This window comes from Equus asinus, chromosome 20 (assembly GCF_041296235.1).
Source record: "Equus asinus isolate D_3611 breed Donkey chromosome 20, EquAss-T2T_v2, whole genome shotgun sequence".
NCBI lineage: Eukaryota > Metazoa > Chordata > Mammalia > Perissodactyla > Equidae > Equus > Equus asinus.
Window position 1 is genome coordinate 14606481 of NC_091809.1, and position 27966 is coordinate 14634446.

General features: G+C 57.2%; 1 protein-coding gene across 3 annotated transcripts; it reads left to right on the forward strand.

Moving 5' to 3' along the window:
• Positions 1-1830: 1830 nt before the first annotated feature.
• Positions 1831-27929, forward strand: CHAF1A (chromatin assembly factor 1 subunit A). 3 transcript variants are annotated; one of them, XM_044752334.2, is made up of 15 exons: positions 1831-2049; positions 5312-5362; positions 6909-7771; positions 12555-12611; positions 14215-14444; positions 14727-14787; positions 15184-15252; positions 17581-17807; positions 18276-18444; positions 18623-18700; positions 19172-19264; positions 20211-20463; positions 21171-21661; positions 26367-26463; positions 27469-27929. In XM_044752334.2, the coding sequence occupies exons 1-15, from the start codon at positions 1998-2000 to the stop codon at positions 27567-27569; spliced, it is 2892 nt and encodes a 963-aa protein (XP_044608269.2). In that variant the 5' UTR covers positions 1831-1997; the 3' UTR covers positions 27570-27929. The 3 variants fall into 3 exon arrangements, with proteins under 3 accessions (XP_044608269.2, XP_014698592.3, XP_014698593.3); XM_014843106.3 differs by having other exon boundaries at positions 1832-2049; positions 18620-18700; XM_014843107.3 differs by lacking the exon at positions 1831-2049 and adding an exon at positions 2294-2371 and having other exon boundaries at positions 18620-18700.
• Positions 27930-27966: the final 37 nt, after the last annotated feature.

The following is a 27966-nucleotide window of genomic DNA, read 5'->3' on the forward strand; positions in this document are numbered from 1 at the left end:
GCCCACCTTCAGGTTCTCCCCTCCAATCCCCCCGCTACAAGGCAGCCAGAGAGATGCTTCTATAACACAGTTCAGATCACATTAGTCTCCTGTTTTTAAAGTCCACCTGCTGCCCTCAGAAACACTCCCAACTTCCTAACATGGCCTACAAAGCTTGCATCTGTCAACCCTTCTGACTTCGGCTCTCTTCCTCTTCTGTAATCTGTGATCCCTGAGCCTATGGGCCTGTGCTCACGTTGTTCCTCTCTTGCACATCCTTCCCCAATCCTTGCCCCCCTCCCATCCTTTGCACATAAAAGAGGACGCTGCTTGGCATGTCACTTCTTCCAGGAAGCTTTCCCGGATTAACATTGATGTTTCTTGATCTTGATTTTTTTAATCAGTTGCTATTATATTGGGATGAATTGGAAATTAATAATGAATCGGAATGAGTAAACGAACCCCAAAAGAGGAACAAGAAAGTGACTAGAGCTAAAAGGCTTGCAACTTCAGTGCTGAAATCTCTGACAGATTTGGGTGATTGTCTGAAGCGGAAGTTTGCTGGAACTTTCCAAATGCCTCAACAGAAGGTACTAGACTAGATCAGAGGATTGTTTCAGAATACGCATGCCCCATCCTCCCTCCCAAACATCCTGATGGGGCTACTACTAACAGTTTGGAAAAACTCTCCGAGTGATTCTGATGGGCACTGGTCTAAACCATTGCAGAATGCCAGAATGTCAGAGAAGGGAGACAACACATCCTCACGGTTCATACATGACTCACCCAGTGTCCCCAAATTCCCTATTTCTTCACATTGCTTCCAACCAATTCTCATTTAGTTATCTGCCCTATAGAATCAATAGAATTTCAAACCTGGGCTAAATTTCAGCCTTCTCTCCTCACTTCTGCTCTGCTTGAGAGATTAAATTGGCGCTGGAGAAAACTTACTCTGAAGGTCTCTGTTCCGTGTCAGCCTTTTAAGCTACGTGATCACAAAGTCCAGTCAAATGATACTTATGCAATCACTCAAATATTTATGGAGCATCTACTAATGTATCAGTCACGAATAGGTCCTAGACATATACTGATGAATGACTCCTCCCTTCATGGAGCTAATGGCAAAAACAGTAATTAATTCATGAATCAAATAATACGGTAGTAAATAAACCTAAGTTGTAACTGCTTCAAGAAAAAGAACAGCGTTGTAGGAACTTCATTTTGTTGGGGGTAGGGGAGGAAAGGCTTCTCTGAGATGTCGATCTAAGATCTGAAAGTTAGGTAGAAATTAGCCAGGAAAAGAGCTGCGGAGAGTTTTCCAGGCACGGAAACAGCGTGTGCAAAAATCCTAAGGACTAGATCAGAAACATCCATTTCATTCATTCCCCCTGATTCTATTTACTGTGTATGTAACGCTTCTGAAGCGCTGCCCAGAGTTTATTTGTATTGCCATATAAAAAGCAATTTGTAATTTTAATTGCTGTTGCTGTATTCAGCCGATGTCCAATTCGGATAAACTCACAACTTCAGGCTTCCTCGAAATCGCAGCTTCAGGTTGTCACCCGTCGCCCTACGTAAAACGCCTCATTGTGACGTAAGAGCCTGGTCCTCCCTCCTCCTACCGACCTATCCCACGCGCTCAGCCAATCACAGTGTCGAGCTCTCAGCTTGACACCTCCCACCCCCAATCGCAGGGCGCCTCCTCTCGGCCAATGACAGGCCGCCGAGAGGAAGCCCCCTCCCTCCGCGGGAATATCAATAGGGGAGCCATGGGAGGAATGGAAGCCTCGGCTCTCGCGAGGATGCTCCCGGCGCTGGCCTGTTCCCGAGGCGGGCCGTCACGTGACGCGGCCTCGCCCAATCAGCGCACGGGCTGCGGGGGTCGCCGCGGTTCCCGCCAAATACGAGCGCGGCGGCCGCGGCAGCAGCGGCGCGGGCGGGAGGGCGAGCAGCAGCGGCCGCCGGAGCGGAGCCCGCGCCTCCGCCGCCTGAGGGGAGCTCGAGCCGCCGCCGGAGCGATGCTGGAGGAGCCGGAGTGCGCGGCGCCGGGCGCCAGGGCAGCGGCGGCAGGTCGGTTCGGGCCCGCGGCCGGGGGAATGGGGCGCGCGGCCTGTGCGGGCCGAGGCGGAGGTCGGGGGCGGACGGGCCTCCGGGCCCCGGGCCCGCTCCTCGGCGCCGGGCGTTCGGTCCGTGGGGCCGTCCAATCCCGAGGAAGGGCCTTGCGGCGCGGAGGGCGCGCTCCTTGACGTTATTGTTGCGGCCGCGACCATTTCTTTCCGGCGCTTTTGCGTCAGTTCGTCCTTCCAGGGCCCTGTGCCGTGACGGGTCGGAGCGGCCGGGAGGGGAAACTGAGGCCCGTGGAGGCGAAGGGGCCGGCTCGACAGGTTACTGGGTGCGTTTGGGGCTCCTGAGCGAGTTGGACCCTGCAGCGGCCCTTTGGCCGAGTGGGGAAACTGAGGCCCGGGGTCACACGGGCTTGGGAACTCGAGCGGCTGCATCTGCGGGTCCGGGCAGGCCCAAGGAAGAGGCCGGACGGGGGGATGGTCAGGGAGCCGGGTCTCCCGGGGTCTTGGTCCTGCCGGGTATGCAGGGTGACCTGTCCTCTCCCTGTGGCTTGGTGGGGGGGGGCTTGCTAGCACCCCGCCGGTCCCCGAAACGTGGGAGGCAAATCAAGGAAGACCCGATTGCCCCCCTCCCCTGCCCGACTCCCATTTTCTCCCCGCCCTTGCACGGTGCTTGGCACATAGTAGGTGGCCGAGAAATAAGTGTTGGTTGAATGAATAAGGGTTGGCCGGGACATCCGTTAGTCTAGTACAGGGTTTCTCAACCTTAGCACTATTGGCATTTGGGGCCGTCCTGTGCCCTGGCCTCTACCCCTTGGAGCCCCATAGCACCCCCTCTTCCCCAGTTGTGACAGCCCCAATATCCAGGCATTGCCAAGGGACCCCTGGGGGCCAGAATCTCCCCCCCCGCCCCCCAGTTGAGAGCCGCTGCTCTAATTGTTTCCAGACTTTGGGATTTCACAGAGGCATAAAACTCATATAAATGAAGTTGGGACTGATGGTCAGGGACAGTCCTTTGGCCCAATAAAGATGTTTGAAAAGCACCTCTTGCTGCGACGGTGCTGTCATAAAAGGAACGAATGTTTTCATGCCAAATAACACGGGGAGGGGTGTATCTCAGCACTCAGAGCATGGCGAGTTTATACACGATGCGTGTCCGTTGTGTGTGCGCCTTCCAACCGTCGGGATCCCTGCATGGAGCCCCTTTTTATGTCCACCTGAGGTTGCTTCCCGGCCTAGGTCACTTCTGTCCCACTTGCATCAAAGCTGGTGACTCAGGGCCATGCCAATGGATCCTTGTGGTTGTCCTAAAAATAAATTTAAGTGGCTAAAGATTATGTATCCTTCAGTTAAGGTGGGGCAGGAAATCCATGTTTTTGATAACTGAAAACTTGAGACCTATATTCTTTTGAAATGGGTAGAAAGGAAATGCGAGTCTTCTGGGTACCTTTCTTATATTCCAAGCTGGGAAGCGGGGGAGGGCAGTTTCATTTATGCACAATTGAATTTTGGGGTGGTTTTTTTTTTTTTTTAAGATTTTATTTTTTCCTTTTTCTCCCCAAAGCCCCCCGGTACATAGTTGTATATTCTCCATTGTGGGTCCTTCTAGTTGTGGCATGTGGGATGCTGCCTCAGTGTGGTTTGATGAGCACCCAGGATTCGAACCAATGAAACACTGGGCCGCCTGCAGCAGAGCGCACAAACTTAACCACTCTGCCACGGGGCCAGCCCCTGGCGTGGGTTTTTGTTTTGTTTTGTTTTATTTGGCGAGGAAGATTGGCCCTGAGCTAACATGTGTTGCCAATCTTCCTCTTTTTGCTTGAGGAAGATTGGCACTGACCTAACATCTGTGTCGGTCTTTCTCTATTTTGTGTGTGGGATGCTGCCACATCGTGGCTTGATGAGTAGTGTTTAGGTCCGTGCCCAGGATCCGAACCTGTGAACCCCCAGCTGCTGCCGAAGCAGAGCATGAAAACTTAACCACTACGCCACTGGGCCAGCCCCCAGTTTTTTAGAAAGCCTCGATCTGCTTTTAAAAAATACTTGTGTGTATCTTTTTAAAAAAATACGCAGATTGCCCAAAATAACTAAACTAGATTTTCTTCAAGCCAGAAGTAGCAGGTGTGAGCTTCTAAATTTATTCTAGCCGTTTAAAAATATTTATCCAAAGGCTCGGTTCTATTTATGGTCATTTCTGCATCGGCTTTGATGTTATTAGATGCTTTTCTTGAGATTTGTTCGTGCAGGAAAAACATTCTCCCTGCTCATTTCCTTTTTTTTTTTTTTTTTTTTGAGGAAGATTAGCCCTGAGCTAACTAACTACTGCCAATCCTCCTCCTTTTGCTGAGGAAGACTGGCCCTGAGCTCACATCTGTGCCCATCTTCCTCTACTTTATATGTGGGACGCCTACCACAGCATGGCTTGCCAAGCGGTGCCATGTCCGCACCCGGGATCCAAACCGGCAAAGCCCGGGCCGCCAAGAAGCGGAACGTGCACACTTAACCGCTGCACCACCGGGCCGGCCCCCCGTTCTCATTTCTTGACGACAACACTTCAGCTCCAGCCTGGCAAGCTCAAAATGCTACCTTCATAAACTCTATTTTAAAAGAAAATAAACCCTATTGGAATTGTACGGATTTGGTGGCGGGAGGGGTTGCATTGGAGGAGGAAGCGTTGGGGTCGTGGTCATGGTGAAGTCGGTAAGACGCGGCTTTCTCTCGCCTCTAGCTTTGCTCATTCCTCTTTTCGTTGCTCCCGTTCTTGTGGTCACTCACTTCCCGCGATGTGCCAGCCCCGGGCGAGGTGCTCCGGGACAGCGTGGAGCCAGTCTCCCTGCTGTCACAGAGCTGGCGTTCTGTTGGAGAGGAGACGTAATAAACAGCATGAGTCTCAGAGTGATCAGTGCTCGAGGAAAATAAGATGAGAAGAAGTGACAGTGTCCAGGGCAGAATTTCTCAACCTCTTAACGTTTGGGGCCAGAGGCTTCTCTGTCGTGGGGGCCGTCCTGTGCCTCGCAGGATGTGTAGCAGTAACCCTGTCCTCTACCCACTAGATGCCAGCAGCACCCTCCCCCCAGTCGTCACAACCCAGAAAGTCCCTAGACATTGCCAAATGTGCCTCGGGGAGGCGGGGGGGGGGGTGGGGGCGGCGGCAGGTGAAAGAATCCCCCCCGCTGGACAACCGCTTTGTACAGGATCGGGGCTGCGTATGTATTTGCCGCTTCGTTATTGCCAATATTGAGTAACTTATCCTCGACTCCTGTTCACAGCCATGGATTCCAAAGACAGACCAGCTTTTCCAGTGAAGAAGTTAATACAAGGTAACTTTCTGGGAATGAGTTCAATATTGGTTCCTAAGTTATATCCTTCATCGTGCCCTCAATTATATATATATATATATATATATGTATATATATATATTTTCTTTTTTGAGGAAGATTAGCCCTGAGCTAACATCTGCCGCCAATCCTCCTCTTTTTGCTGAGGAAGACTGGCCCTGAGCTCACATCCATGCCCATCTTCCTCTACTTTATATGTGGGACGCCTACCACAGCATGGCGTGCCAAGCGGTGCCATGTCTGCACCCGGGATCCGAACCAGCGAACCCCGGGCCACCGAAGCAGAATGTGCGAACTTAACCACTGTGCCACTGGGCCAGCCCCTCAATTATATTTTTAATTCCCCTTGAGCAGAGGCCATCTGTCGGGGTCCTCAGCAGAAGCGTCCGGGGGCTGGAGGGGAGCGAGACAGTTGCACCTCCCAGTCGGAAGCTGGGAAGCCCGTTTCATTACACTCCTGTTCCCAGGAGCAAATCCAGAGGGGGCTGCCTTTGCATAGAGTTTCTCTACGTCAGCACTGCTGACACTCGGTAATTTTTCATCCGGGGGCGCTGTCCTGTATGTTGCAGAGAGTTTAACAGCACCCCCAGCCTCCCCTCCCAAGTTATGACAGTAATGTCTCCAGACGTTGCTGGATGTCCCCTGACGGGCACCGGGTTGAGCCACTGTTGTACAGGAAGATAAGTGGCCCCCAATCTTTTTGTGTAAAACGGGGACTGCATTTACCCTTAGGCCAGGTTAGTGGCTGGATTGTATAAAAGACAGTGGCTTCCGGTTTGTAAAACTTGGTCCTCTGTCCCCTGTAGCAGTTTGCCTTCTCCTGTGACAACTCATAGCAGGCTTGGTGTTGGTGGGAAACATGTCAAGGACAGGAATCTTCTGAGGTTAAAGGGCTCGGGCAAACTGTAGAACCAAGGGCATGATTGGTTTATAAACTGATTCAGGCCGGGTTTATTTGTTTGGTCTATTACATCGTGAAAAGTTCACCCGATGTTTTGGCTTTTAAGTAAAAATGGGCTCCTTAGCAAGTTCCCCATCTGACTTGGCTCACTCTCCTGAGGGCTTACCATGTGTCTCCTAGCCGGCGGCAGCCCAGCCAGCAAGGGGGGGACGCTTGTTTGATTGACAAGAAAAGCTAACAGCCTGGGATGCTGGGGGCAGAGAGAGGATCTTTCCACAAGTGGGCCTGTGTCTCTTGCTCTTGAGAACCTGTTGCAGTATCTTCAAACAGGATTTCCACCCATTGTAAATAAATAGGGAATTTGAACTGGATCCTGAACAGATCAGAAAACGTCTTTTTCAGAATTCTGGCTATGAAATATCTCCCTGCTATGAAAGCTTGTCAGTTTGTTTTTAATTAGCATGTTGAAAAGGTACAGATTGAAAAGATAACCCGTCTTTAGGCCTTAAAATCGCCCCCTCCAAGCCCTCAGGGTCGATCATTTTCAAGTGTATGGAGTATTAAAGCATCGATTGTCGCTCGTCACACTTTCACTAAAGAGACGGCCTCCTTCTCTCTTCCTTTCAGCTCGCCTGCCATTCAAGCGCCTGAATCTTGTCCCAAAGGAGAAAACCGATGAGGGCTCAGATGACGCGAGAAGCTGTCGGACTGCGCCTGCGCCAGGTCGTGTCCCCGAGTTAGAAACCTCTTTGGACATCTTGGAGAGTGACTGTCACATGGGTTCTGATGCAGATTTTAGGCCAAAACTTGTCAATGGGAAGGGTCCCTTAGATTACTTTTTAAGTAGAGACAAAGCCAGTATTGAGCAGACCACGGTCATCATTGATTTGACGGAGGACTCGAATGACCAAACAGACAGTACTGTGGCCCACAGTGAACTAAGTGCTGCCGCCTCTCCCTCTGGGGCGCCTGTCGATGCGGTCAGAGAAGAAGCCGGACAGGCGAGGGGGCTGGCCAAGGCCCGTCCGAAGGATGAGCTGGCGTTTCCCGAGACTCTGGCAGACACTCCGTGCGAAACAGAGGAGGAGCATGCTGGCTCAGGGGGCGCAGAGAGCAGGGTGGACGCGCAGAAAGGCTCACCCCAAAGCTGCCCCAAGCTGCCAGGCGGCCCGAGAACGTGCCCCAAGAAGGACCAGGACGGTTGGAGCGAAGCCGGGGGCATCCTGTTCAGAGGGAAGGTGCCCGTGGTGGTCTTGCAGGATATCCTGGCTGCGAAAGCGCCTGGTGCCCAGTCTCCTCCTCGCACACCCCCCAGCCAGGCCGCGCCCTCCGAGGGCGAGGTGCTGGAGTCCAGCCCCGAAGAAGACTCCGTCCTCAGCCATTCCTCTCTGAGCTCTTGCTCTGCCACCAGCTCCCCCGAGGGGCAGTCCGCTCCCGAAAAGCAGCGCGGCCGTGCCAGCCCCTTCCCCGCCTCCACGCCGATCCACAGAGTGAGTATGTCCAATTCAGAGCCCTTCTAGTTCCGTCCCCTCACTCTTCACCCGGGGACCCGTGTCAACCACAGGGCTGGTGGCCGACGGGGTGGGGCCACAAACGAGGTCTTGTGACTTCCGATGCAGGATTCTCTCCCAAATCAAACACCACCGGGGGGTGTTCAGTGGGTGTCACTGCGACGTGCCAGGGGCCCGGGCACTCACCAGCGTCTGGACGCCATTCTGGGAGCCTGAGGCGTTTGAGTGAACGACGAGTGTGAGCAGGCAGCCGTAACCCCTCGTGTCGGGCTGTAGCTTCAGGCCCCTGCCTGCCTTCTGCCTGTTCCAACACAGACTAGGGGTGTTGGTGGTAAAAAGGCAGTAAGCGTCGGCGGAGAGACCCCGAGACAACAGGAAGAATAAAATGGGAAATTCTGTAGCGTCAGCTCTGGTCAGCGTGGCCACCCATCTTAAAAAGCTCACCCAGAGCGACAAGAACGAAAGGAGAAAGCTGGCACCATTTTTAGGGATCCCAGAAGGTTGACTTTGGAGATGTGTGTTTCTGTTGCTGGTTTCCGATCAGCAGTGACGAACGTCTCTGTTCTCACCCATCCTTAAGCCCTTGTGGGTACCACTGAGAGACATCAGTCAAGAATCCCGCCGCATATTTAATGGTGTTCTTTAGTTTGGATCCTGGGGTGGCTCCTCCAGTCTGCTGTACCTGCTTAATTTGACCATAAACCACCAACCTTGATCGCTTTCTGAAATTCCATCACTAAGCAACCAGTTACTTTTCTAGATGATTCCATGTCTTTTACCTCCCGAGATTAGACAACAGAAAAAATGGCTTTCTCTTTAGGTTCACAAAGTGCCAATCAAGAGGAGAGTTACCTTTTTTAAGTTAGTGTTTTATGCCCGTCGGCCCCCCTGAGAAGTGGGGAGCCCCATAGTTGGGCGTTGTCATGAGAAGTTGTACTTCTGTCCACTGGCCCGGGGGGCCGGAAAACCGCCGAGCACGGAACCAAATGCTGCATCTGAGAAGCCAGGTCTTACTCTGAACACGGGCTCCGAGTTTTGAAATGCTCTCGAAGGCAGTGTTGTCACACAGCTTTGCAAAGAATTCATGCTGCAAGGGGCGAGGGCTTCAGACCAGCCCAGAGCGTGCGGCAGAAATTTGCCCCCGTCACCCACCGCGGGGAACGAGAGCCGCCTGCAGTCGGGCGACCCCACAGGCCTGGGTGAAATGATCCTCCGAGGGCCTGGCTGGACACAGGCCACCTCCGGCCACATGCGCACGGCCTTCTAGTTTATGTCCTCGCCCCTCGGGAGCCTGGACTCCCTGGCTTGTTCTTGGCCTGTTAGTTTCACGGTTGGTACCTAGTGCCTCTCCCTGCCGTGGGCCCAGTTTCTCCTGACCCTGTGCCTGGGGGCGGTGCCTTTGTGTCTCCATTTTCCCTCTCCACCTCTTCCTCTCCAGAGTCTAGGCAGGAGCTCGTCGCAAGCTTACAGGTGGTTTCATGTTACCATGTAATGTGCGGTTTCTGTTGGGTTCTGTTGGTACCATGCACTCGCTGCATTTGGAACCCCTAGGCGCTCACTCGGCCTCTGTTTTGTGTGTTTGTTTTTTTGGGGGGGGGGTTTTCCTTCCAGGGAGCTTGTTAAAGCGCAGCTCTTGCTGTCCCGTCCCAAGGAGTCCGATGTAGTCCCCTGAGAGAGCTTTGTTTCTGTTGTTTTTTGTTTTTTGGTGAGGAAGATTGATATGGATGTTAGCTCAGAGCCAATCTTCCTCTGTTCCATGTGGGATGCCGCTGAGCGGGGCTTGACAAGCGGTGCTAGGTCCACGCCTAGGATCCAAACCTGCCAACCCCGGGCCGCCAAAGCGGAGAGCGTGAGTTTAACCACTGCGCCCCCGGGCTGGCCCCTGTTTGTTTGTTTTCAAGTGTTCCCAGGGATAATTTAGGAACACCTCTTTTAGATGATCCAGGGTCTTTTCACTGGCCAAGGAGTTGCTATTCAGCATTAGAGCTTTCTCCCATTTGGGCTGGAACCGTTTCTCCCGTTTGTTCGCACTTAGATGAGTCATTTCCCCTGCTTTATCGATGATTCCAAATTATCATTCCATAGATGATACTTTTTTTTTTTTTTGAGGAAGATTGGCCCTGAGCTAACATCCACTGCCAATGCTCCTCTTTTTGCTGAGGAAGATTGTCCCTGAGCTAACATGGGTGCCCAGCTTCCTCTATTTGATATGTGGGACACCGCCTCAGCATGGCTCAATGAGCAATGTGTATGTCCACACCGGGATCCAAACTGGCATACCCCGGGCCTCAAAGCAGACCGCACAAACTTAACTGCTGCGCCACTGGGCTGGCCCCAGTAGATGATAACGTTGATACAGCTGTGTCCCTGGCATCTTTGTCCTGCCTCTGTACAAACGAGCCCAGGTTGCTGGAACTTTTTCCCGTACAATCTAATTTATACAAATCTTAAATGCTCCGTGTTTTAAAAAAAAAAAAAGCATTGCAACATTGCAGCCCCCTTTGGCTCTTTTCTCTCCCCCAGATTGTCATTACTGTCATCTTAGATTTCCCCGTGTGGCATGGATGTGAGAGAGCCCTTAGGAACACCGTCTCGTTTTCTGTACAGCCATACGCTGTGAATACGTTTCTTTTCCTTGGCCGGGTGTCAGATATTTTGTACTTTGGCGTGGGAAGGTGGGTGTCTTTAACTTCTGTGTACACGCCTGTGCTGTGGGTCTGTGCAGTGTTTCTGTTGTCTCTGATTCTCGGCCTTGACCCACGATAGTTGTAACGAGCGTCCCCCTGCCGTGTCCAGGCCGTGGTCTCGCAGACTCGAGGGCCCATGGGAAGGCGCGTTGAGCTGTGCCCGCTGGCGCTGCAGTGTGGCCCGGCCGCTGGATTTCTGTCTCTTCCCTCTGCCTTCTCCCCTCTGCTGTCGGGTCTTGGGCTGCTGCCGGCCTGCGCATAGCCTCGTCTCCTCACCTTTCACTGCTGCTTCTCTGCGTCGTGCTTGCAAATCACGTGCCTTGTGGAGGAAATCAGATAAGCGGGCTCCGGGATTCCCGAACAGCGTGCGGGAGTTTCAGTGCCGGGCGTCCTTCCATCCGCCTTGACGGCGGGGCGGTTGGTGGCACGCTTCCGCTGCCTTCTGGGATCCCGGGTCTGCTTTTCGGCAGCTGAGTTCCAGATAGGTAACAGGTATGGCCTGTATTTTGCGAGAGAGTTCCATAAGAACTTGGGCCAAATGTCAAGAGTTACAATTATTGGAGACCAGTAAGGTCCACCTGAATCTCCAGTGAAGGAATCGAGAAACTGGTTTGAAATTGTCACAATTGCTCTTGTCGTTGGATGCCATTAAGCTGGCTCCTGGTAGTTGTGTCACCCCCTTTATTCCTGGACTCGCAGCAAAGGGCAGGCGTTGTAAAAGGCACTGATTCTGCAGCTGAGTTTCCACAAGTGCAGGAGAGACTAAGTAAATGCGTTTGCCGCAGTCTGGGGTCACGTTCAGCACTAGGATCTTTGAACACAAAGGACAGTGACAGTGAGGCGCCTTATGAATTCTGTGAGATCCTCTCCTGTGGGGGTGGAGCCGCTGGCGTGGCAGGGGGAGCGGACCCTGGAGAGCCACGTGCTCTTGCTTACGCGCTTGGGGAGACTGCCCTCGGAGCTGGCAGCGCTGTTGGCGCTGCTCCGTGGAGACGGGGAGCCCCAGCGTGCTCTCGGGGGCCTTTGAGCTCCTCCCAGCACGTGGCTTCTTATGCCTGTGCTCGGCCCTCTCCTTTCCTACAGGAAGGCTTAGTCCAGAAAGGCGTGCCAAGCAGGATTGCTGTCCTGAGTTCTTTCATCTGTCGCTTTTATTCGTGAGAAGTCTTAGGGCCGAGGTTTCCCCGGGTGGAGAAATAGCTGCTACAGTTTTGTCGAGACAGCAGACCGTTCCAAGAGCAATGGGCCTTCGCGTCTTCAGCTCGACTTCAGTCTCAGCTTTGGCTGCCTCTCCTGGCGCTTCTTTCTTCGGGCCCGAACTCTCTCCGTGGTTCTCCAGTCTTCTGGTGGTGGGCTATGAGGACTCCCTGCTCCGGAGAGAGCTCAGGCCCGCCGTCTGCGCTCCTGGCTCGTAGTCCTGCCTGGGACCATCAGCCAGTGTGGGAGCGAGTCCAGCCATGTGTCTGGTGGGCCCTGCGAGCCCACGCTCCGTGTGAAGCAGGGCGCTGGAGCGTGCTGTGCTCTAGAATCTAGGGCTGTGGACCAGACCGCTCCGCTAGTCTGGTTGACCTCTGCGTCGTGGAAAGCAGAGCTGTGCCAGGCAGAGAGTGCAAATTGTGGCCCCCGGAATCCAGTCTGTAGACGTGTCTTATTTGATCCACATGGTGTTGCCTTTTAAACGTTACCTACAAAATTCATGTAAAAATCCCTCTAGCGGGTTCTTGGGAAAATCGGCCGTGCTGGGCTGCATGCCTGCAAGAGTTCCGTCCCCTTTGGCAGGGCGGGTCCTCTCTAGTTGGCCACCGATCCCACCACGCAGTGTCGTCTGCCTCCCCCGTCTGCCCGCTATCCCCAGATGCTCGCCTGCCCTCGTTCACTGGGGTTGCGGGACTGCGACATTTTGGTTCTGTGGGTGGAAACTGGTGTCCTGGACAGCTTTCCATTCTCATTGTGCAAAACGGTTTTTGAAGTGTGGGTCCCTGTTCCCTCCTCCCTTTTCCCCTGGACTGTGCGGGACAGTAAACGGGTTAAAGTGGTTAAAAACCGCGCATGTTTAAAGATGACGTCTTTCATTTCAGGTAACTAAGAAATTGGTCAAAGTTTCTGCCGAGAAGAACAGGATGAGACTGCAAAGAGTAAGAGATTTCCCCTGAAACAGACACTCACCCACTGTGCCCTGTGCACTGAATAGTGAGCAGAGCCCCTCGCATGCGCTCTGGCCGGGGCACACCTCTCCCCTCTGGTTCTCACCACTGTTGGCTTCGTTTTACATAACTGGGCTTTGCGGATTGCATCGCTTTAGCTTTGCTCAGTCCTAAGGTTTGGCACGTAGCCTTTCTAAGCCATTGTTATTATTATTATCTTAATAGTTGGCCACCTGTTGTGGCTTAAAATTGCCCTCGCCCTGGTCCCGGTCTCCTGGCGGGGGTGGAAGCCCCTCCCCCGCGCTGTAACCTGCTGGCGGCCCTCACACCCCATGGCTGACGATTGCTCAGTGCTTCTCTGCTAAGCCTTTGACTCTGTTTTCTAGAGTTTCTCTCTTTCTTCGTTGGAACTTCAGAGCTGGGCACAGGCCGGTGAGGGTGGGGAGGGGACTGAGAAGGAAGAGGTGTGGTTTCCCATGGTTCCCAGCCCCCACGGGCAGAGAGACTCCCCTCCCACCCCACGTTTCGCTGCTGCTGGGCTCGGCGCTCGCCCAGACCAGGCACCTCTGTAAGTGTCCTGGTGTCAGAGGCGGGTGCGGAGGACACTTGGCAAGACGCGAATGTTAGACCTGTCTGAGGGCATGCCACCGGGGCTTTTGTGCCATCGACCAAGGGTTCCTGAGGGCGAGGGGGGAGTATTCTCTGGGGACGGGGGCACAGTCACACGCCCTCAGAAAGCTGAGCTGTCGGGCTCTTGACAGGTGGGAAGCCCATCCTTGGTGGGAACAGCCCTTGACAATGACCCTGAGCCGTGTCAGAAGCTGGCCAGCCCTTCCGTTGGGCAGGTGAACTGTTTAACATGAACTCACCGTGACAGAATGACTCAGGGTCCCAGGCCGCGTGCCACTGCTCTGGAATGAGGAACCGATGTAATAAAGGGATGTTCCCTCCTCAAAGACTAGAAAAGGAGCTAGCTGTTTCTTCCTGCGGTAACGACAAGATGCTCCCATCGGAATAGAGCCTCTGTGTCCTTTCTGACTGTCGCACCTTCTTTTCCCATCCTGAGAAATGGCTTAAAGATGTTTTTCTTTTTGCTCTTTCTTATGTGTTCTCATCTGTCCCCTCCTGCTTTAAGCCTCGCTCATCAGGGTCCCTGTCCTTGCCTCATCCCAGGCTTCTATTTCAAAAGAAATAAAGTAAAGCCTGTCATCGGGTTTGGTCCTGGGGGGCCGGAAGAGAAGTGCCTCTGGTCTAAAGGTAGCGAGGGAAAACCTGCAGGGGCTTCTGTCTTTATTTTGCCACGGCTTTCTGAGTAGATAAATGCAGCTCAGACGCCACTGCGGGCCCCCTGCCTAGGCAGCCTAGAGGGACTTATGTAATCGTTTTTTATTCAGTAAAAAATAAACTTCACCCCACGTCGAAAGGCGGTATTTTAAATGAACCTTATTTTGAATTGCCCACGAGGCCCAGAGAAGGAGCTGATTGTCCTTTGCACACGACAGAAGGCAGTGTGATGGCTGGGAGGATGCGGACGGGCGCGCAGGCCGCCCTCCCCGCAGCTCCGCGGCCGCAGCTGTGCGCTGTCTCGGTGCAGGATCAGGAGCGGCTGGGCAAGCAGCTGAAGCTGCGGGCCGAGAGAGAGAAGAAGGAGAAGCTGAGAGAGGAGGCCAAGCGGGCCAAGGAAGAAGCCAGGAAGAGGAGAGAGGAGGAGAGGGAGCTGAAGGAGAAGGAGCGGCGCGAGAGGAGGGAGAAGGACGAGAAGCAGAAGGCGGAGAAGCAGCGGCTCAAGGAGGAGCGGCGCAAGGAGCGGCAGGAGGCGCTGGAGTGAGTGCCCCACCCTCCTCCTGCGTCCCCTGCGTGGGGCAGCCGGCTCCCCTTCCACGCCTCCTGTGTCCTCCGCGAGGGGCGTACACTGAGCCCCTGCTGGAAGGGAGGAGAGGAAGCCTCTGTTCTGTTGTGCTCCCCACTCCCCGCCCCCACCCTCCCGGCCCGTGTGTCTCCGGGGACACTTCTTCAGCCCCCAGCGTGCGGGTCTCACCAGGAACGCAGGCTTGGTCCTTGCGCATCGAGGGCTGGTCGGCTGACATGGAGTTGTGTGTCTCGCAGGGCGAAGCTGGAGGAGAAGAGGAAAAAGGAAGAGGAGAAACGGTTGAGAGAAGAAGAGAAGGTAGAGCGCTGTCCCCGAGCCTCCACGTTCCGGCCTGTTCGACAGCGGCCCTAGAGACGGCGGAAAGGGGATTTTTGCTTAATTGCTGCCCGGTGTTCCCCAGGTCGTGGGAAGCCGTGTGGCCCCACAGGGACTGGCGTGCGTGTGTAAATAGGTTCTTGTCCTTGTTCTTGTGCTGGCCTGTCACGTGCCTTTTGGTTCTTCTGCCCACAAGAGCATCTGGCACTTTGCAATTGGCTGGTGCCCGGTTGCAGGTCGATGGGTTTTGAGAGCTAAGATCAAAATAATGCTTTCCCCTGAAAAATTTTTGGGCTTCACTTGGGGGCCTTTGCACGCTTTAAACCCACGTGGTCTCTCTCCATTCCTGCGTCCTCCTCATCTTCTCTTCACTTGCAGCGCATTAAAGCAGAGAAGGCCGAAATCACGAGGTTCTTCCAGAAACCAAAGACTCCACAGGCCCCCAAGGTGAGCGGCTGGCTTCCCCTGGCTTCACTTCTGCTGCTGGTTGGCCCTTCCTTCTGAGGAGCAGAGGGCTGGCTTCCAACCAGCTGGCTGCCCGTTCGTCAAGGGGCCTCCGCCTGCACAGCAGCTTCTGTTTCCGGAGGCTCCATATTTTGTCATTGTCGCTGTCCCTGAAGAAGCGGAAAGTGGCACATTTGCTAAAACTGCCAGGTGTTGAGAGGTGGCCTCACGAGCAGTTCTGTGTTAGGAGGTGTGTGGGAAAGGGAGGGACGGAGACTGGGGCCTTCCCCCCAGGGAGCCTCCGCTCCGGGTGGCAGCCTCCCTGAGTCAGAAAGCCACGGGGTGGCACTCTGCAGAATTCCCTTCCCCGCCGGCCTCCGTCACCCGCTGAACCAGCCTCTGCTCCTCGAGACCCCACACCTCCTTCCCCTCCCTCCCGGCTCCAGAGGTCACCTGTCTCCTCCGACGCAGGGTGTCCTTCCAGATCTTTCTCTGTGTGCTTACAGCCCCGTGTATATTTATGTATTGGTACACATATGAATCAGGAGTGTTCTGGATCGACGTTACTGCTCGGTGTACTTGCTGTATCTTGGATTCTTGCCATGTCGTTCCACTTCGATCTCCCTCATTGTTTTCCATTGCTGCGGGACATTTTGTGACGGGGATGGTGTCACTTCATACATCCATTCCCTGTTGACCCCCTCAGCAGGGCGCACGCCCTTCCTCCAGGGGGCCACCTGCCAGGGGGCTTGCTGCTGGTCAAGGACACGCACATCCTCAAAATCGTAGCGGTTACTGTCCCGGGGCCCTCCCAGGGGAAACTCGGGGGCACCGTCCCCGCCACTCGTGCAGATGTGCTCTCCCGCCAGCTGCCAGCTCTGCGTGTGACGAGTTCTCTTTCCGATTTGCCAACCTGATGGGTAAAAAAAGTGATGTCCTTGTCCTACTGAACGTCTGTCCTTGGCCTCTGGTACAGTTCACCAGCTTTCCAAGTGTGTTTGCCATCTTCTTTCTCCTTCCGTGACTTGCCAATTCCTGTTTTTCACCCAGTTTTCCACAGGATTGGCTCTCCCCTCCCCCCAGATCTCTAGGACTTCTTTATGTCGCCTGGACTTGCATTCTTGGTGATAGACACTACAAATATTTCTTCTCAGCCTGTTCCCCACCTTTTAACTTTGTTTATGGGGTCTTTTGTTGCCCAGAAATTTTTTGTTTTAACGTCAACCTTTTTATTCTTTCACGGCAATTGGCTTTTGGTTGGAAAGCCTTGCATATCCTATGGTTGTAGATACATTCTGATTTTTTTCCAGTTTTTGTGGGGTGTTTTTTAGCTTAAGTCTTATTTTTCATGTTGTGTTCCTTTGCTGGGACGCTTTGGGCTCATGGTATGGGGCATGCCCTCACTTTTTCCTCCTGTGGATCCCAATGTCCCCAGCACCCCTTTCTTAGGCAGGAGAACTCTGCTGCTTCTTGGCCTTGGCTCCATGTTGGAATCACCCGGGAGCTTTAAAGAACACTGGAGCCTCGATCTTATCCCCAGAAATCCCACAGGCCTGGTCTGGGCATCGGGATTTCCAGCAGTTCCGCGGACGACCTCGTACAGCCAGTGATGAGGCCAGTGACGTTGGCTTTCACATGCAGATTTCATAGATGTGGCTTCTCCCCCTGCCTCCCATGTCGCGCTCACGTGCTCCAGGTTTCGGACCCCTAGACACAGACGTTAAAGCTGGTGGAGGAGCTCCGGGAAGAGAAATCCCATCCATTCTGTAAACCAGAATTTGCAGTGGGTGGTTCTTAGGAAATAGACAGTGATGTTCCGGGTTCCTGTCTGGCTTCGGTGTTGGAGTCGGCCGTGTCGTAATGTTGCATTGTCATGGGGTGGCTCCGGGTAAGCAGGTCACTCTCCTGGGTCTCTGTTTCCTTCCCTGGATCTCAGGCCTTATCGTCTTTTTATCTAGGAAAAAAAAAAAGCCAGGTTTATGGAGGTATAATTTTACAGTAAAATTCACTATTTTCAGGAATACCATTCAATGAGTTTTGACAATACACAGGGCCCCACGACCGCCATTGTGATCAGATCTAGAGTCTTTTCATCATCCCAGTGGGCTCTCTTGTAGTTGTCCCCTCCTTCCACGCCCAGCCTCTGGCAGCTGCTGTTGTCATCTCTGGCCCCCTAGCTTTGCCTTTTCCTGAAACCTGGGTAAATGGCATCATACAGCTGTTTGTGTGTCTCCTCTGACGCACCAACCCAGACGAATCTGAAAGCGGCTGCCACGTCCCTCGGCCTCCCCGCCCCGCTGGCTGGCGTGCCATCTCTCTCCTCCGTTCCAGACCCTGGCCGGCTCCTGCGGCAAGTTTGCCCCTTTTGAAATTAAAGAGCACATGGTCCTCGCCCCTCGGTGTCGGACCGCCTTTGACCAAGACCTCTGTGAGCAGCTGGACCAGCTCCTCCAGCGGCAGAGCAGCGAGTTCTCCTTCCTGAAAGATCTGAAAGGCCGGCGGCCCCTCAGGTCGGGGCCCACTGTGGTTTCCACCCGCAGCACGGGCATCGTTAACAGGTGAGTGCCGTGGGGGAGGCCAGGGCAGCTCGAGCCCTGGGGGCTCGCTCCTTGGGGCCTTGGGCCAGCGCCTCCTTCCCTGGGCCCGGACTCCAGTGCTCCACTGGAACTCTGCTGGCTTCCCGGGGCCTCCGGAGTGTCTCGGCGCGGCCTTGCCGAAGGGCGCTGCTCTGGAGGGCAGCCCGGCCAGCGGCCTCCTGCTCTCTCCCTGCGGGGATCTTCCTGCTGGCCCCTCCTGGAAGGGCATCTCCCGGTTCTTGCTGCTGTGCTCGCTCCCCTCATGCCCTGGGGCACCTGTCTCCCTCCTCCTCGCTCCATCCCGGGAGTAAAGGCTCCTTAGCTTCTTCCGGAGCAGGTGCTGCTGAATGTCGCCCGTCTTTGTCACACGCTGTGGCCGGGTCCTCGGGAAGGCTGGGCGTGGGGGAGCGCGTCGCGGGCGCGTTCGGACTGTGCATCCTCCCCTCTCAGTGACGTGGTGATCGTGGAGAGCGGCAAAGTGGACGGCGTGCCTGACAGGAAGCAGTTCGGCAGGATGAAGCTCCTGCAGTTCTCCGAGAACCACCGGCCAGCGTACTGGGGGACGTGGAACAAGAAGACGGCGGTCATCCATCCAAGGGACCCCTGGGCCCAGGACAGGGTGAGCGTGTGGGCAGACGCGCCGATGGGCCCGGCGCCTGCCCTTCCGGGTTCCCTTCTCGTTTGCCTTCTTTTACGCTGGTCTCGGACTCCGTAAGTATTCCAGCTCCTCTGCCCCGCCTTTTCTTGCCAACGCTGGGAAGCGACCATGACGCCCCGCACGTGTATTTCCCCAGAAGCTCCTGGACTACGAGGTGGACAGCGATGACGAGTGGGAGGAGGAGGAGCCGGGCGAATCCCTCTCCCACAGTGAAGGGGTGAGCACGGGCGGGGACCACTCCGGTGTCGGCCAAAGGCCCCAGCGTGCCCTGGGCGGGGCTCAGCACGGGCAGCCTGGGTCTGACCTGCGGTGCTGTCCGGACGCTGCAGCCCGCGTTTACCATCTGGGTTTCCTGTTGCTCTTGGAGAACCTCATCTGGTGTCACTGGCAGTGGTGGGTGATCCTTTTAGATGGGGCGCCCACGCCTGGTTCTCCTCAGTCCCCACCGCTCCCTCTTGCCTTCCACCTGGGCGGCTTCACTTCCTCGTTTTCTGTCTGCCCTCCACCCCCAACTGTAATCTAGTGGGGTTAACGAATGGGGATTCTCCTGGTCCTCACGGTGTCCACAGGAACCACACTCAAAGCTGTAGATGGCTTTTTCTCCCTTAGATGACCACAGATGAAAATTTTAAATGAAGCGTATATTGTTTCCACATATTATGAACATCCTTCTTTTCCCCTTTCTGAGGATGATGATGATGAAGTGGGAGAGGATGAAGATGAAGACGATGGTTTTTTTGTGCCCCATGGGTACCTGTCCGAGGACGAAGGAGTAACCGAGGTGAGGGGTGGGCGAGGGGGTGACCGGGTCAGAAAAGAGCTCAGTTGGGGGCCGGACGCGGTGGCTGCTGACCTGGGACAGTGATGGTGGGTCCTCTGCCCGCAGCCGATGCCACACGTGCCTTGCTCCTCATGCAGTCATCGTCATTGGTGGGGCTGCTTGAACCTGGGCTGGAATTTTGCCTGTGCGGGAAGGGGGTACGAGAAAATTCCAAGTGAGGGGAGAGGGGGAGAAGAAACCCTGCTCAGAGGGTGGCTGTGGTTTGTGGGTCAGGACACGAACTTTCTTTTCACATCTTTTAGCTCAAGTATAATTAACATACAACGAAACACACAGATCTTAATTACCGAGTGTGATGACTTTGGACAATTGACTACATTTGCAAAACTGCCACTCAAAATGCAGTCTAGAACTTTACCACCTCTCCGGCAGGTTCCCCTACGCCCCTCTGAGTTAACCCCCCGCCGCCAGCTTTCTAAATTCTTCTAGATGGGGGAACTTTGGGATGAGCCGTTTCTGGGGTCCCGGAGGCCTGTCGGGTTGCAGTGTTTGGGTGGCAGAGGAACAGAGAAAAACACGCCACGCCCGGGGAACGGGCGTGTCTCAGCCAGAGCTGCGGGGCGTGGGTGCCTTGCACGTTTCCCACCAACGGGGCAGGCATGTCTCGTCGCACCGCAGCAGCCCTGTCACTGAGCGGGATCGGGTTCAGTGTGGAGGCGGCCCGGCCCTGTGCGAAACTGGGCGTGCAATTGGGGGCTGGTGACTTGACAGCCCGTGACGAGAGGCGGGATGGCCTGGACGTGGCGGGGACCCTGCAGGCGTGGTTTCCACACTGGCCCCACTGGAATAGTTCGGTCCCTTCCTCACCGTCCTGGGGTGGGGACCGGGGCACCCGGGCAGAGGGGAGCGGGGACCCCGAGTAAGCGTCTGCTCCCTGTCCTGCAAGGAGTGTGCCGACCCTGAGAACCACAAGGTCCGGCAGAAGCTGAAGGCCAAGGAGTGGGACGAGTTCCTGGCCAAGGGGAAGCGCTTCCGCGTGCTCCAGCCCGTGAAGGTCGGCTGCGTCTGGGCCAGCGAGCAGGACGGCGGCGCCGACCTGAAGCTGCTGCGGCAGTTCACGGCGTGCCTGCTGGAGGCCGCGCCCTCCGAGGAGGAGCAGGCGCCCAAGGCCTCCAGGAGGGAGAAGAGAGACCAGCAGAGTGAGTGCGGACGGGCAGGGCTGGAGGGGCGCCGGGGCCCGGGGAGCAGGGTAGGCGACCGGCTCGAAAATTTAGTTCTTTCGACAAAGAGCAAAAGCCAACGCTTGCCAAGCACATCTGTTCGCTCTCTGATGCTCACGAGAGCCGTGCGAGGCAGCTGCTTCACTCTACCTGTCTCCCCGCGGGGACCCGAGTCACACGCCGTGACTGCTGTGCCGCCCTGCTCTCCAAGCCCGGGAGGACCCGTGACTCTGCGCGAGCACCATGCCCGTTACTCAGGAAAAGTAGGCCCATAGAGTGAGGCGCGGCAGTTAATCCACACGAATCCCGCCATGTGAGGCTTGGGCTTCTCAGAATCTTCTGGAGCTGGTTCTTGTGTCTTAAATCTGCCCTGTAAAGGCCACCCCAGGGGCCAGCCTGGTGGCATAGTGGTTAAGTTCATGTGCTCCTCTTCAGTGGCCCGGGTTCCCCAGTTTGGATCCTGGGTGTGGACCTGCACACCGCTTGTCAAGCCATGCTGTGGCAGCGTCCCACATGTAAAATAGAGGAAGATGGGCACGGATGTGAGCTCAGGGCCAGTCTTCCTCAGCAAGAAAAAAAAAGGTCACCCCAAAGCCAGCTGTGTCTGTCAACCTTGGAGACAGACTGGGAGACCATGTGCCATGTTTGCTCCGTGTCTCACACGCGCCCTGTCCCCTTCTCCCCAGTCTTGGCGCAGCTGCTGCCGTTGCTGCATGGGAACGTGAACGGGAGCAAAGTGATCATCCGAGAGTTCCAGGAGTGTTGCCGCCGCGGGCTGCTCAGCAAGGACGCTGGCAGCCCCGAGAGCAGCTCCGCCAGCCCCCCGAGCCCCGGCTCCTCCCGCCCGCAGACCCCCACCGCCGGCGAGGATGCCACCGTCCCCTCCAAGGCCAGGCTCAAGCGGCTTATTTCTGAGAACTCGGTGTACGAGAAGAGGCCTGATTTCAGGATGTGCTGGTACGTCCACCCGCAGGTCCTCAAGAGCTTTGACCAGGAGCACCTGCCCGTCCCGTGCCAGTGGAGTTACGTCACCATGGTGCCCTCGGCCACCAGGGAGGACAGTGGCAGCGTCCCGCCCACGGGGCCCGTGCAGGGGACGTCCGTGTCGCTGAAGCGGAAGTCGGCGGGCAGCATGTGCATCACCCAGTTCATGAAGAAGCGCAGGCACGACGGGCAGGTGAGCGGCGCGGCCGGGAGCACCCGCGGCGGCCTCCCGGTGCTCCACGGAGCGCGTGCTCTAGAGCAGTGTTAGATTCACAGCGGAACCGGGGCCAGAAACTGGTCCAAAGTTGAGGGGGCGATGCGGAGATTTCCCAGGTGCCCCGTCGTCCCAACACACACAGCCTCCCTACTCCCAGCATCCCCAGCAGAGGGCGCATCTGGCACAGCCAAGGAACCTACACGGACCCGTCGCGCTCCCCTCAAGGCTGGGTAGGGGTCCCTCGGTGTGGTACCTTCTGTGGGTTCGGATAGAGGTAGAGCGACATCGGCCGTCAATGTCACAGGCTAGTTCCACTGCCCTCAACGTGCTCTGGGCTCCGCCCTCCGCCCGCCTTCCCCGTCACCCCTGGCAGCCACCATCTATTTACTGTCTCCATAGCTTCGCCTTTTCCAGAACGTCCTGTGGTGGGAATCACACAGATCGGCTTCTTTCACGGAGCAACATGCATTTAAGGTTCCCCATGTCTTTCCATGGCCTCCTGGCGGCTCGTTTCTTTTTAGCACCGAATGACGTTCCAGGCACTGAGTTTTTACTTCTTATTTATTTGTTTGTTTCTGCATTCATTCAACACAGCCATTAAGCACGTATTCTACCCCAGGGACCCTGCTAGGCCTTGTGACGCGGTCACGAGCAGAACTCTACCTAATGGGAGACACGGGCAGGAGTGCGTCAGGCCGAGTGCTGCGTGATTGCAAACCAACCGGAGCGGAGGGGAGCGGGCGGGAGCTGAGGGCGTGTGCACGGGTGAGCAGGCTCCTGGGGCCACTGTGCTCCGTGGGCCCCAGCGCGGTGTCGTGCTCGGGGCGGCCCAGCCGCAGGGGCGTCTGCCAGTGCGTGAGCCATGCGGTTCACCGTGCTGGAGTGTGAACGTCGGGGGGCTGCTGTTCCTGCGCCGCCTCTTACTGCAAACGTGCGGGCTGGGTGAGCACGCGGCCCCGCTTTGAGCGGGCCCCCCACGGAGCTACAGACTTTGAGAGACTCGGTTTGCGAGGAGGATGAGCTGAAGCGGAGGATGAGCTGAAGCGTCGGAAGAGCTGGGCCTCCCGCTCACGTCCGGTGGCTCTTCAGGAGGGCGCTGTGGCTAGGGGGATGGAGATGGTGACAGAGGGAGGGAGAGCAGGCGTTCGGCCCCCAGCCCCCAGCCCCTGCCCACCGCTTCTGACATCCGTCCTGTGCAGCTGAGAAACGAAGTGGCCGTCAGGGTGGGGGCCCTCAGTTGCTCCTGGAGGGGTGCCTGGTCTCCCTGCCTCCCTCAGGCGGATGAGGCCTTGGCTGCGTTGCAGACTTCCTTCTCACACTGCCACGGCAGAGGAGACAGCAGAGTGGCCCAGTGTTGTCACATCGACTGTCCCCAGTCCCTTGCAGAGCCTGTGTCTGCGCCAGGCTGTGTGGCCAGCTCCGCCTGGCCTGGGGTGACAACCTGGCACGGAGGGGAGCCCATGGGGTTGGGAGTCAGGGCCCCAAACCCACCGACACCCCCTCCCTGGGCCTCGGCGAGCATGAGGGGCTCCGCTAGCTGTGTGTGCTCAAGCAGCAGAGCCCTTTCGTGGCCGACAGCGTTACCGAATGGGGTGGGGCGCCCCGGGTCAGGCTGCTCCGGTGGAGACCAGTGTGAGGCCCAGTTTGAAAATGGCTCAGGCCGGAAGACACCCCGATTTGTTTCCTTGTCCAGGCAGCGTTCGCGGCCTCTCCCCCCTCAGCCCCCCGGGGCCCCTCTCACCCTCTGAGCCCGGGGGGCTTTCGTTGGGGTGAATGTGGGGTCCTACACAGTCTCGTGGGAGGGGCGCAGCTGTGTCCCTGAGCTCTGCGGTGCTCTTGCCCTCAGGGTGGCCGTCTTCGTTCGTGTTCACAGCCGTGTCCGTCCACGGGTTCTAGCCCAGTGCAGGTGTCCTCACATGCGAGGCCCTGTGCTGGGCGCTTCACGGGGCTCCCTATGCTTCCGTGGTGGTAAGATGCTTCCTCATCTTCCGAGCCACCAGGAAAGTGAGGGCTCCCGGGAGAAGGTGTGTGCCCGGGGCTCAGTGAACAGGCTTCCCCATGACACACGCATGGACAGCCCGAGTGGCCTCTGCTCCCCGTCCACAGGCGGGCGCCTTATAGAGGCTCAGTGTGTGGGGGACTCAGCGATGGCCACCCTATGAGCGAGCTGCACCCTGGGCCCAGCTCACGACTTAGCCACTGTATCTGCAAGTCTAAAACTGCTCTGGGCAGAAGCATCACCCCGGGGGCGGGACAGACCGTCCAGGTTGTGGGCGTGCTGGACCTCGTCTGCATTTTAAAAGTCCCTCTCAGGATCCCAGGTGAGGGGCCGGGACACAGCCTGGGCCACGTCACAGGAAGGGAAGCCTGAGCACCTGGTTCTGGGGCAGCTCAGTGGGCTTCGGCCTTGCTGCTGCTCCTGCGAGGGCTCGTGGGGGCACCTGCTTGACCGCACTTGGTGCCCTAGGATTGTGTTGGGCCACAGGTCACAGCCCCAGTCACAGGGTAAACCACAGGCTTTGTCTCCAGCAATAAGTAGTCCTGAGCCCCTGTAATGACACCGTCGTCCAAGGGCCAGGCTCCTCCCATCTCCCACTCCCTCCTTCCTTAGTGTGTGGCCTTTGTCTTCATGGTCGCAAAACGGCTGCTGCCCCTCCAGCCAGCAGGACCAGCAGCTGAAGCTGCCCATTTGGCTGGAAAGGGAAGCCCTGCCCAGCAGACCCCGTCTGTTTCTTTCCAGCTGGAATGCTTGGGCGCAAAGCTGCAAGAGAGGCTGCGGAAATGAGTCCTTGGCCAGCACCCCTGCCCCACAAAATTGCGGTTCTGTTTTGGGAGGGAGGTGGGAGAGTCGCTTTGGGGTGTGCATCGAGCGGGCCTGCTGCTGCACAGCACCTGCACGGAGTGGGGGACCCGGGACGGCTTTCTGGAAGGGAGGCCAGAGGCCGGGGAGCAGTGGCGTGCTTCCCTGCGTCTTGGCAAGGCCGCAGGCTGAGCCCCCGACCCCGGGATGCTTGTGGCCAACGCCACGGGTGGACCCGTGTCTTCAATTGGGTTGGGCTGCCTTACTTTGTGAGAAGTTTACAGTCTTTTCAAGTTCGAACCAGTCATAATACTCGTGGGTTTACAAGGTGTCAGGAGCTCATGGGACGAACAGGCTGAGTTCAGGTGCCACTTCTGCCACCACGTATCTGTGTGGCCCAGGGCAACTCAACTGTGGGCCTCGGGGTAATTTTAAAGCGGGGAGGGGCTCCATTTGCACTCAGTCCAGGGTATCCTGTGATGGAGACAAGGGTCACAGAAGCACGATGTGACAGCCTCCCCCCCACGTCATTGCCGAGTGTCCTCCCGCTCTGCGTCCACCCCCTGCGGAGGAACAGCAGGGTGACGAGCTTGAGCTTGCCCGTTAGGATGCGCTGCCGGCTCAGCTTGCACCTGGGAGGCATCAAGGCCTGTGCGAGCCTGGAGGGCTGTGGATGGTGACCCCTGAGCGCTGGCGGCTCCAGAGGGGACCTCGTTTGTCTGCACTTGCCTCTCCTGTCTTGGGGCGCGGGACTTGGAGGGGCTCTAAAGGTCCTTCCGCTTAACAGACCACACCACCCCGAATCAGGGTGACTCAGAGCTGGGCTGTTCTGCCGGCCAGTTGGGGGTTGCCCTCCGCGTCCCCTCCACCCCGTGGTAGTGGCGCGCCTGGGCGTGGAGCCCGGGCACCAGGAACTGCTGGGCTGTGCTGGGGACCCGGCTGCCAGGCCAGGAGCCAGCGTGCACGGCCGCCTTGTCACGCTGCTGCCCTCTTGCAGGCGGCAGAGGAATTCCGGAAGCCTTTGGGGAAATGGCCTCCCTGTGGAAACGAGCTGGCTCCGCCGCCTCCGCTGCCTCTGTGGCTGCGGACAGGGCGCCTGCGCGCTCGCGGGGGTGGCGATGGGTACAGCCAGTCCTACCTCCCGCCTTCCGTCTTCCCCTCCGGGGAGACCAATGAAGACGGCCCGGGAAGCTCGCTGGAAGCTGTCCTCGGTCTGGACCTTCCAGCCCCACCAGCCTGGCCTCTGCGGCCGCGGCGACACCCCCGCGGGCAGAGGGTCTGAGCCGCTGGGCCCCATCCTCAGCCACTGCTGTCGAACAGTGAGCAGGGGCAGGGCGTGCTCTGTCAGTTCCCCTTCACACCCAGAGCGAACCCGGAATCTTTCTAGTGCACGAACAGTACACCAACTATTTTTGGAATAAGGTGAGTAACCGTGGAGGCAGGTTTCAGAGATCAAAATTTAATTCGTTCACTGGAGAGAAGCCCCAAGCTTTCCTTTGGTCACAGGCTGTCAAAGGCCTCAGATTTGTTGTGCGAACAGGTAGAGGGGCCGCCCCAGGGCCGAGTGGCTAAGCTCCGCTTCGGCGGCCCAGGGCTCGGCCGGTTTGGATCCTGGGTGTGGACATGGCACCGCTCATCAGGCCACGCTGAGGCAGAGTGCCACATGCCACAGCTAGGAGGACTACGACTAGAATATACAACTGTGTACTGGGGCTTCTGGGGAGAAAGAACAAAAAAGATGTTAGTTCAGGACCAATCTTTAAAAAAACGAAAAGCAACAGGTAGAGGCGGTCAGCAGGAGGAGTGGTGGCAGCGGGGTCACACTGTCCCGTGTCCCCATCTGCTGCCGCTCACGCCGGCCATGCTCCCTTGTCTGTTCAGGTCGGAGCTGGGGACCTGGACGGCTTCCAGGCGGACACGGAGGAGGAGGAGGAAGAGGACGGCGACTGTGTGATGATGGACATCTCGGCCATTGGGGGTGAGAAGGGCCCCAGCCCCCCCCTTTTCGTTCCACTGGCAGAAGGGACGAGCACCCCCCTCCCCCGCTCGCCTGCTCTGTAAAGAACGGGGGTCGAGGCGGAAGCCCGGAAGGGCGCTGGGCAGCCTGGCCTCAGGGGTGGCAGGGCGCAGTCCGGGCCCTGGACGGCCTGGCTCGGTCTGAAGGCTACGTTTAGGAAACCAGAGAACAGGCACTGGTGGCGGCCGCCGAGGTGGAGGGTGGACGGGCTGTGTCAGAGAGGGAGGTCCCAGGTTGGGGGGACTCAGGCACTGGTGAGGGGCAGCCTGAGGCCCGGCAGTCCTCGACGGCATGTGCCCTGGCCAGCCCCTGGGCCTCGGTGCCCCAAATTCTCTTGTTTGCTGTGGGGCCCCTCCCTCCCTGGGGGCTCAAGGGTCAGTCTCACTGAGAAGTGTCACTGAAAGCACACAGGTGCGAGAAGGACACAGCCCACACGTGAGCAAGCATCAGGGCTGCCCCTCCAGGTTCCCGGGTGTGGCCAGCGCCCTCTGTGGCGGCACGCATGCTCGCCCCGGGGCAGCCACGGCGAGGGCTGGCGGCGGGCGGGCTGAAGGTTCTGCCGTGTGGATGTCAGCACCAGACCTGCGGTAGCCCTCGCAGTAACAGTTACAAGAGACTGGCCGTGGGGGGCTGACCACGTCCTGGCACTGTTCCAGAAGCTTCCTACAAAAGCTGCACCCCAGGGGCGCGGACCCGGGGCGGGAGGGGGCTCGGGGAAGCCCTCACTGCGGGGCAGGGGCCTGAAGGAGGAGAAAGGGGCGCCCAGGGGATTCCAGGGGTCAGAAGGACGGGCTCAGGCAGTGAGGCCCTGTGCAAGGCATGTGTGTCAAGCAGGGACCAAGGGAGGTGAGGGAAGCCGGGGCTTGACGCTCGCTCCGCATCAGGCTCTGAGGGCGACCGGGGGTGGGGAGCGCGCCCGCCTGGGCCGGGGCTGCAGCCGGCTAAGTGCCCCCCCTTGCCTTGCAGAGGTCCAGGCCCCGTGCGGAACCACTTCGGGAGCCGGGGGCCCCGTGGGGCTGGACGGCAGCCCGAGCCCTGTGCCCGCCAGCGCGCTCAGCCCCTCCTGAGCAGCCGCCTGGCCGTGCGCAGGCTGGTTAGGGTTCCTCCGACGCCCCTCCGATACTTGAAAGCCCTGGTTCCCGTGTAAAGAGCACTTTGTCCCGCGTCACAGACCTCCGCGGAGGTTTGGAAAGTTTTATATAGGATGCTTGATTAGTTCTCTATCTCTGTAAAAATCCCCCAGAGCTACATATCAACCCGCCCTCTAATAAAGCATTATTGCCCCGCGGGGACCTGCTCGGGGACGGCCAGCCTGGCCTGCGGACCAGAGCGGATGCCGGACGAGATGCTTGTGGATGAATTGTCCCGCGTGCTTCGGTGTGGCGCCGGGCCGGACGTGGATGTGTATAAACCTGCTGTCTCCCCCAATCCGCGTGTCTGTCGTCCTTCACACGCGTCGCTTCT

What these genes read in the sequence shown, in the direction of transcription:
- CHAF1A (XM_014843106.3), top strand. Translation starts at nt 1,998, where the DNA reads ATGCTGGAGGAGCCGGAGTGCGCGGCGCCGGGCGCCAGGGCAGCGGCG. An exon ending in ACCCCTGGGCCCAGGACAGG is followed by an intron (nt 18,445 to 18,619) that starts GTGAGCGTGTGG and finishes GTATTTCCCCAG; the next exon opens with AAGCTCCTGGACTACGAGGT. An exon ending in AGCGCAGGCACGACGGGCAG is followed by an intron (nt 21,662 to 26,366) that starts GTGAGCGGCGCG and finishes TTGTCTGTTCAG; the next exon opens with GTCGGAGCTGGGGACCTGGA.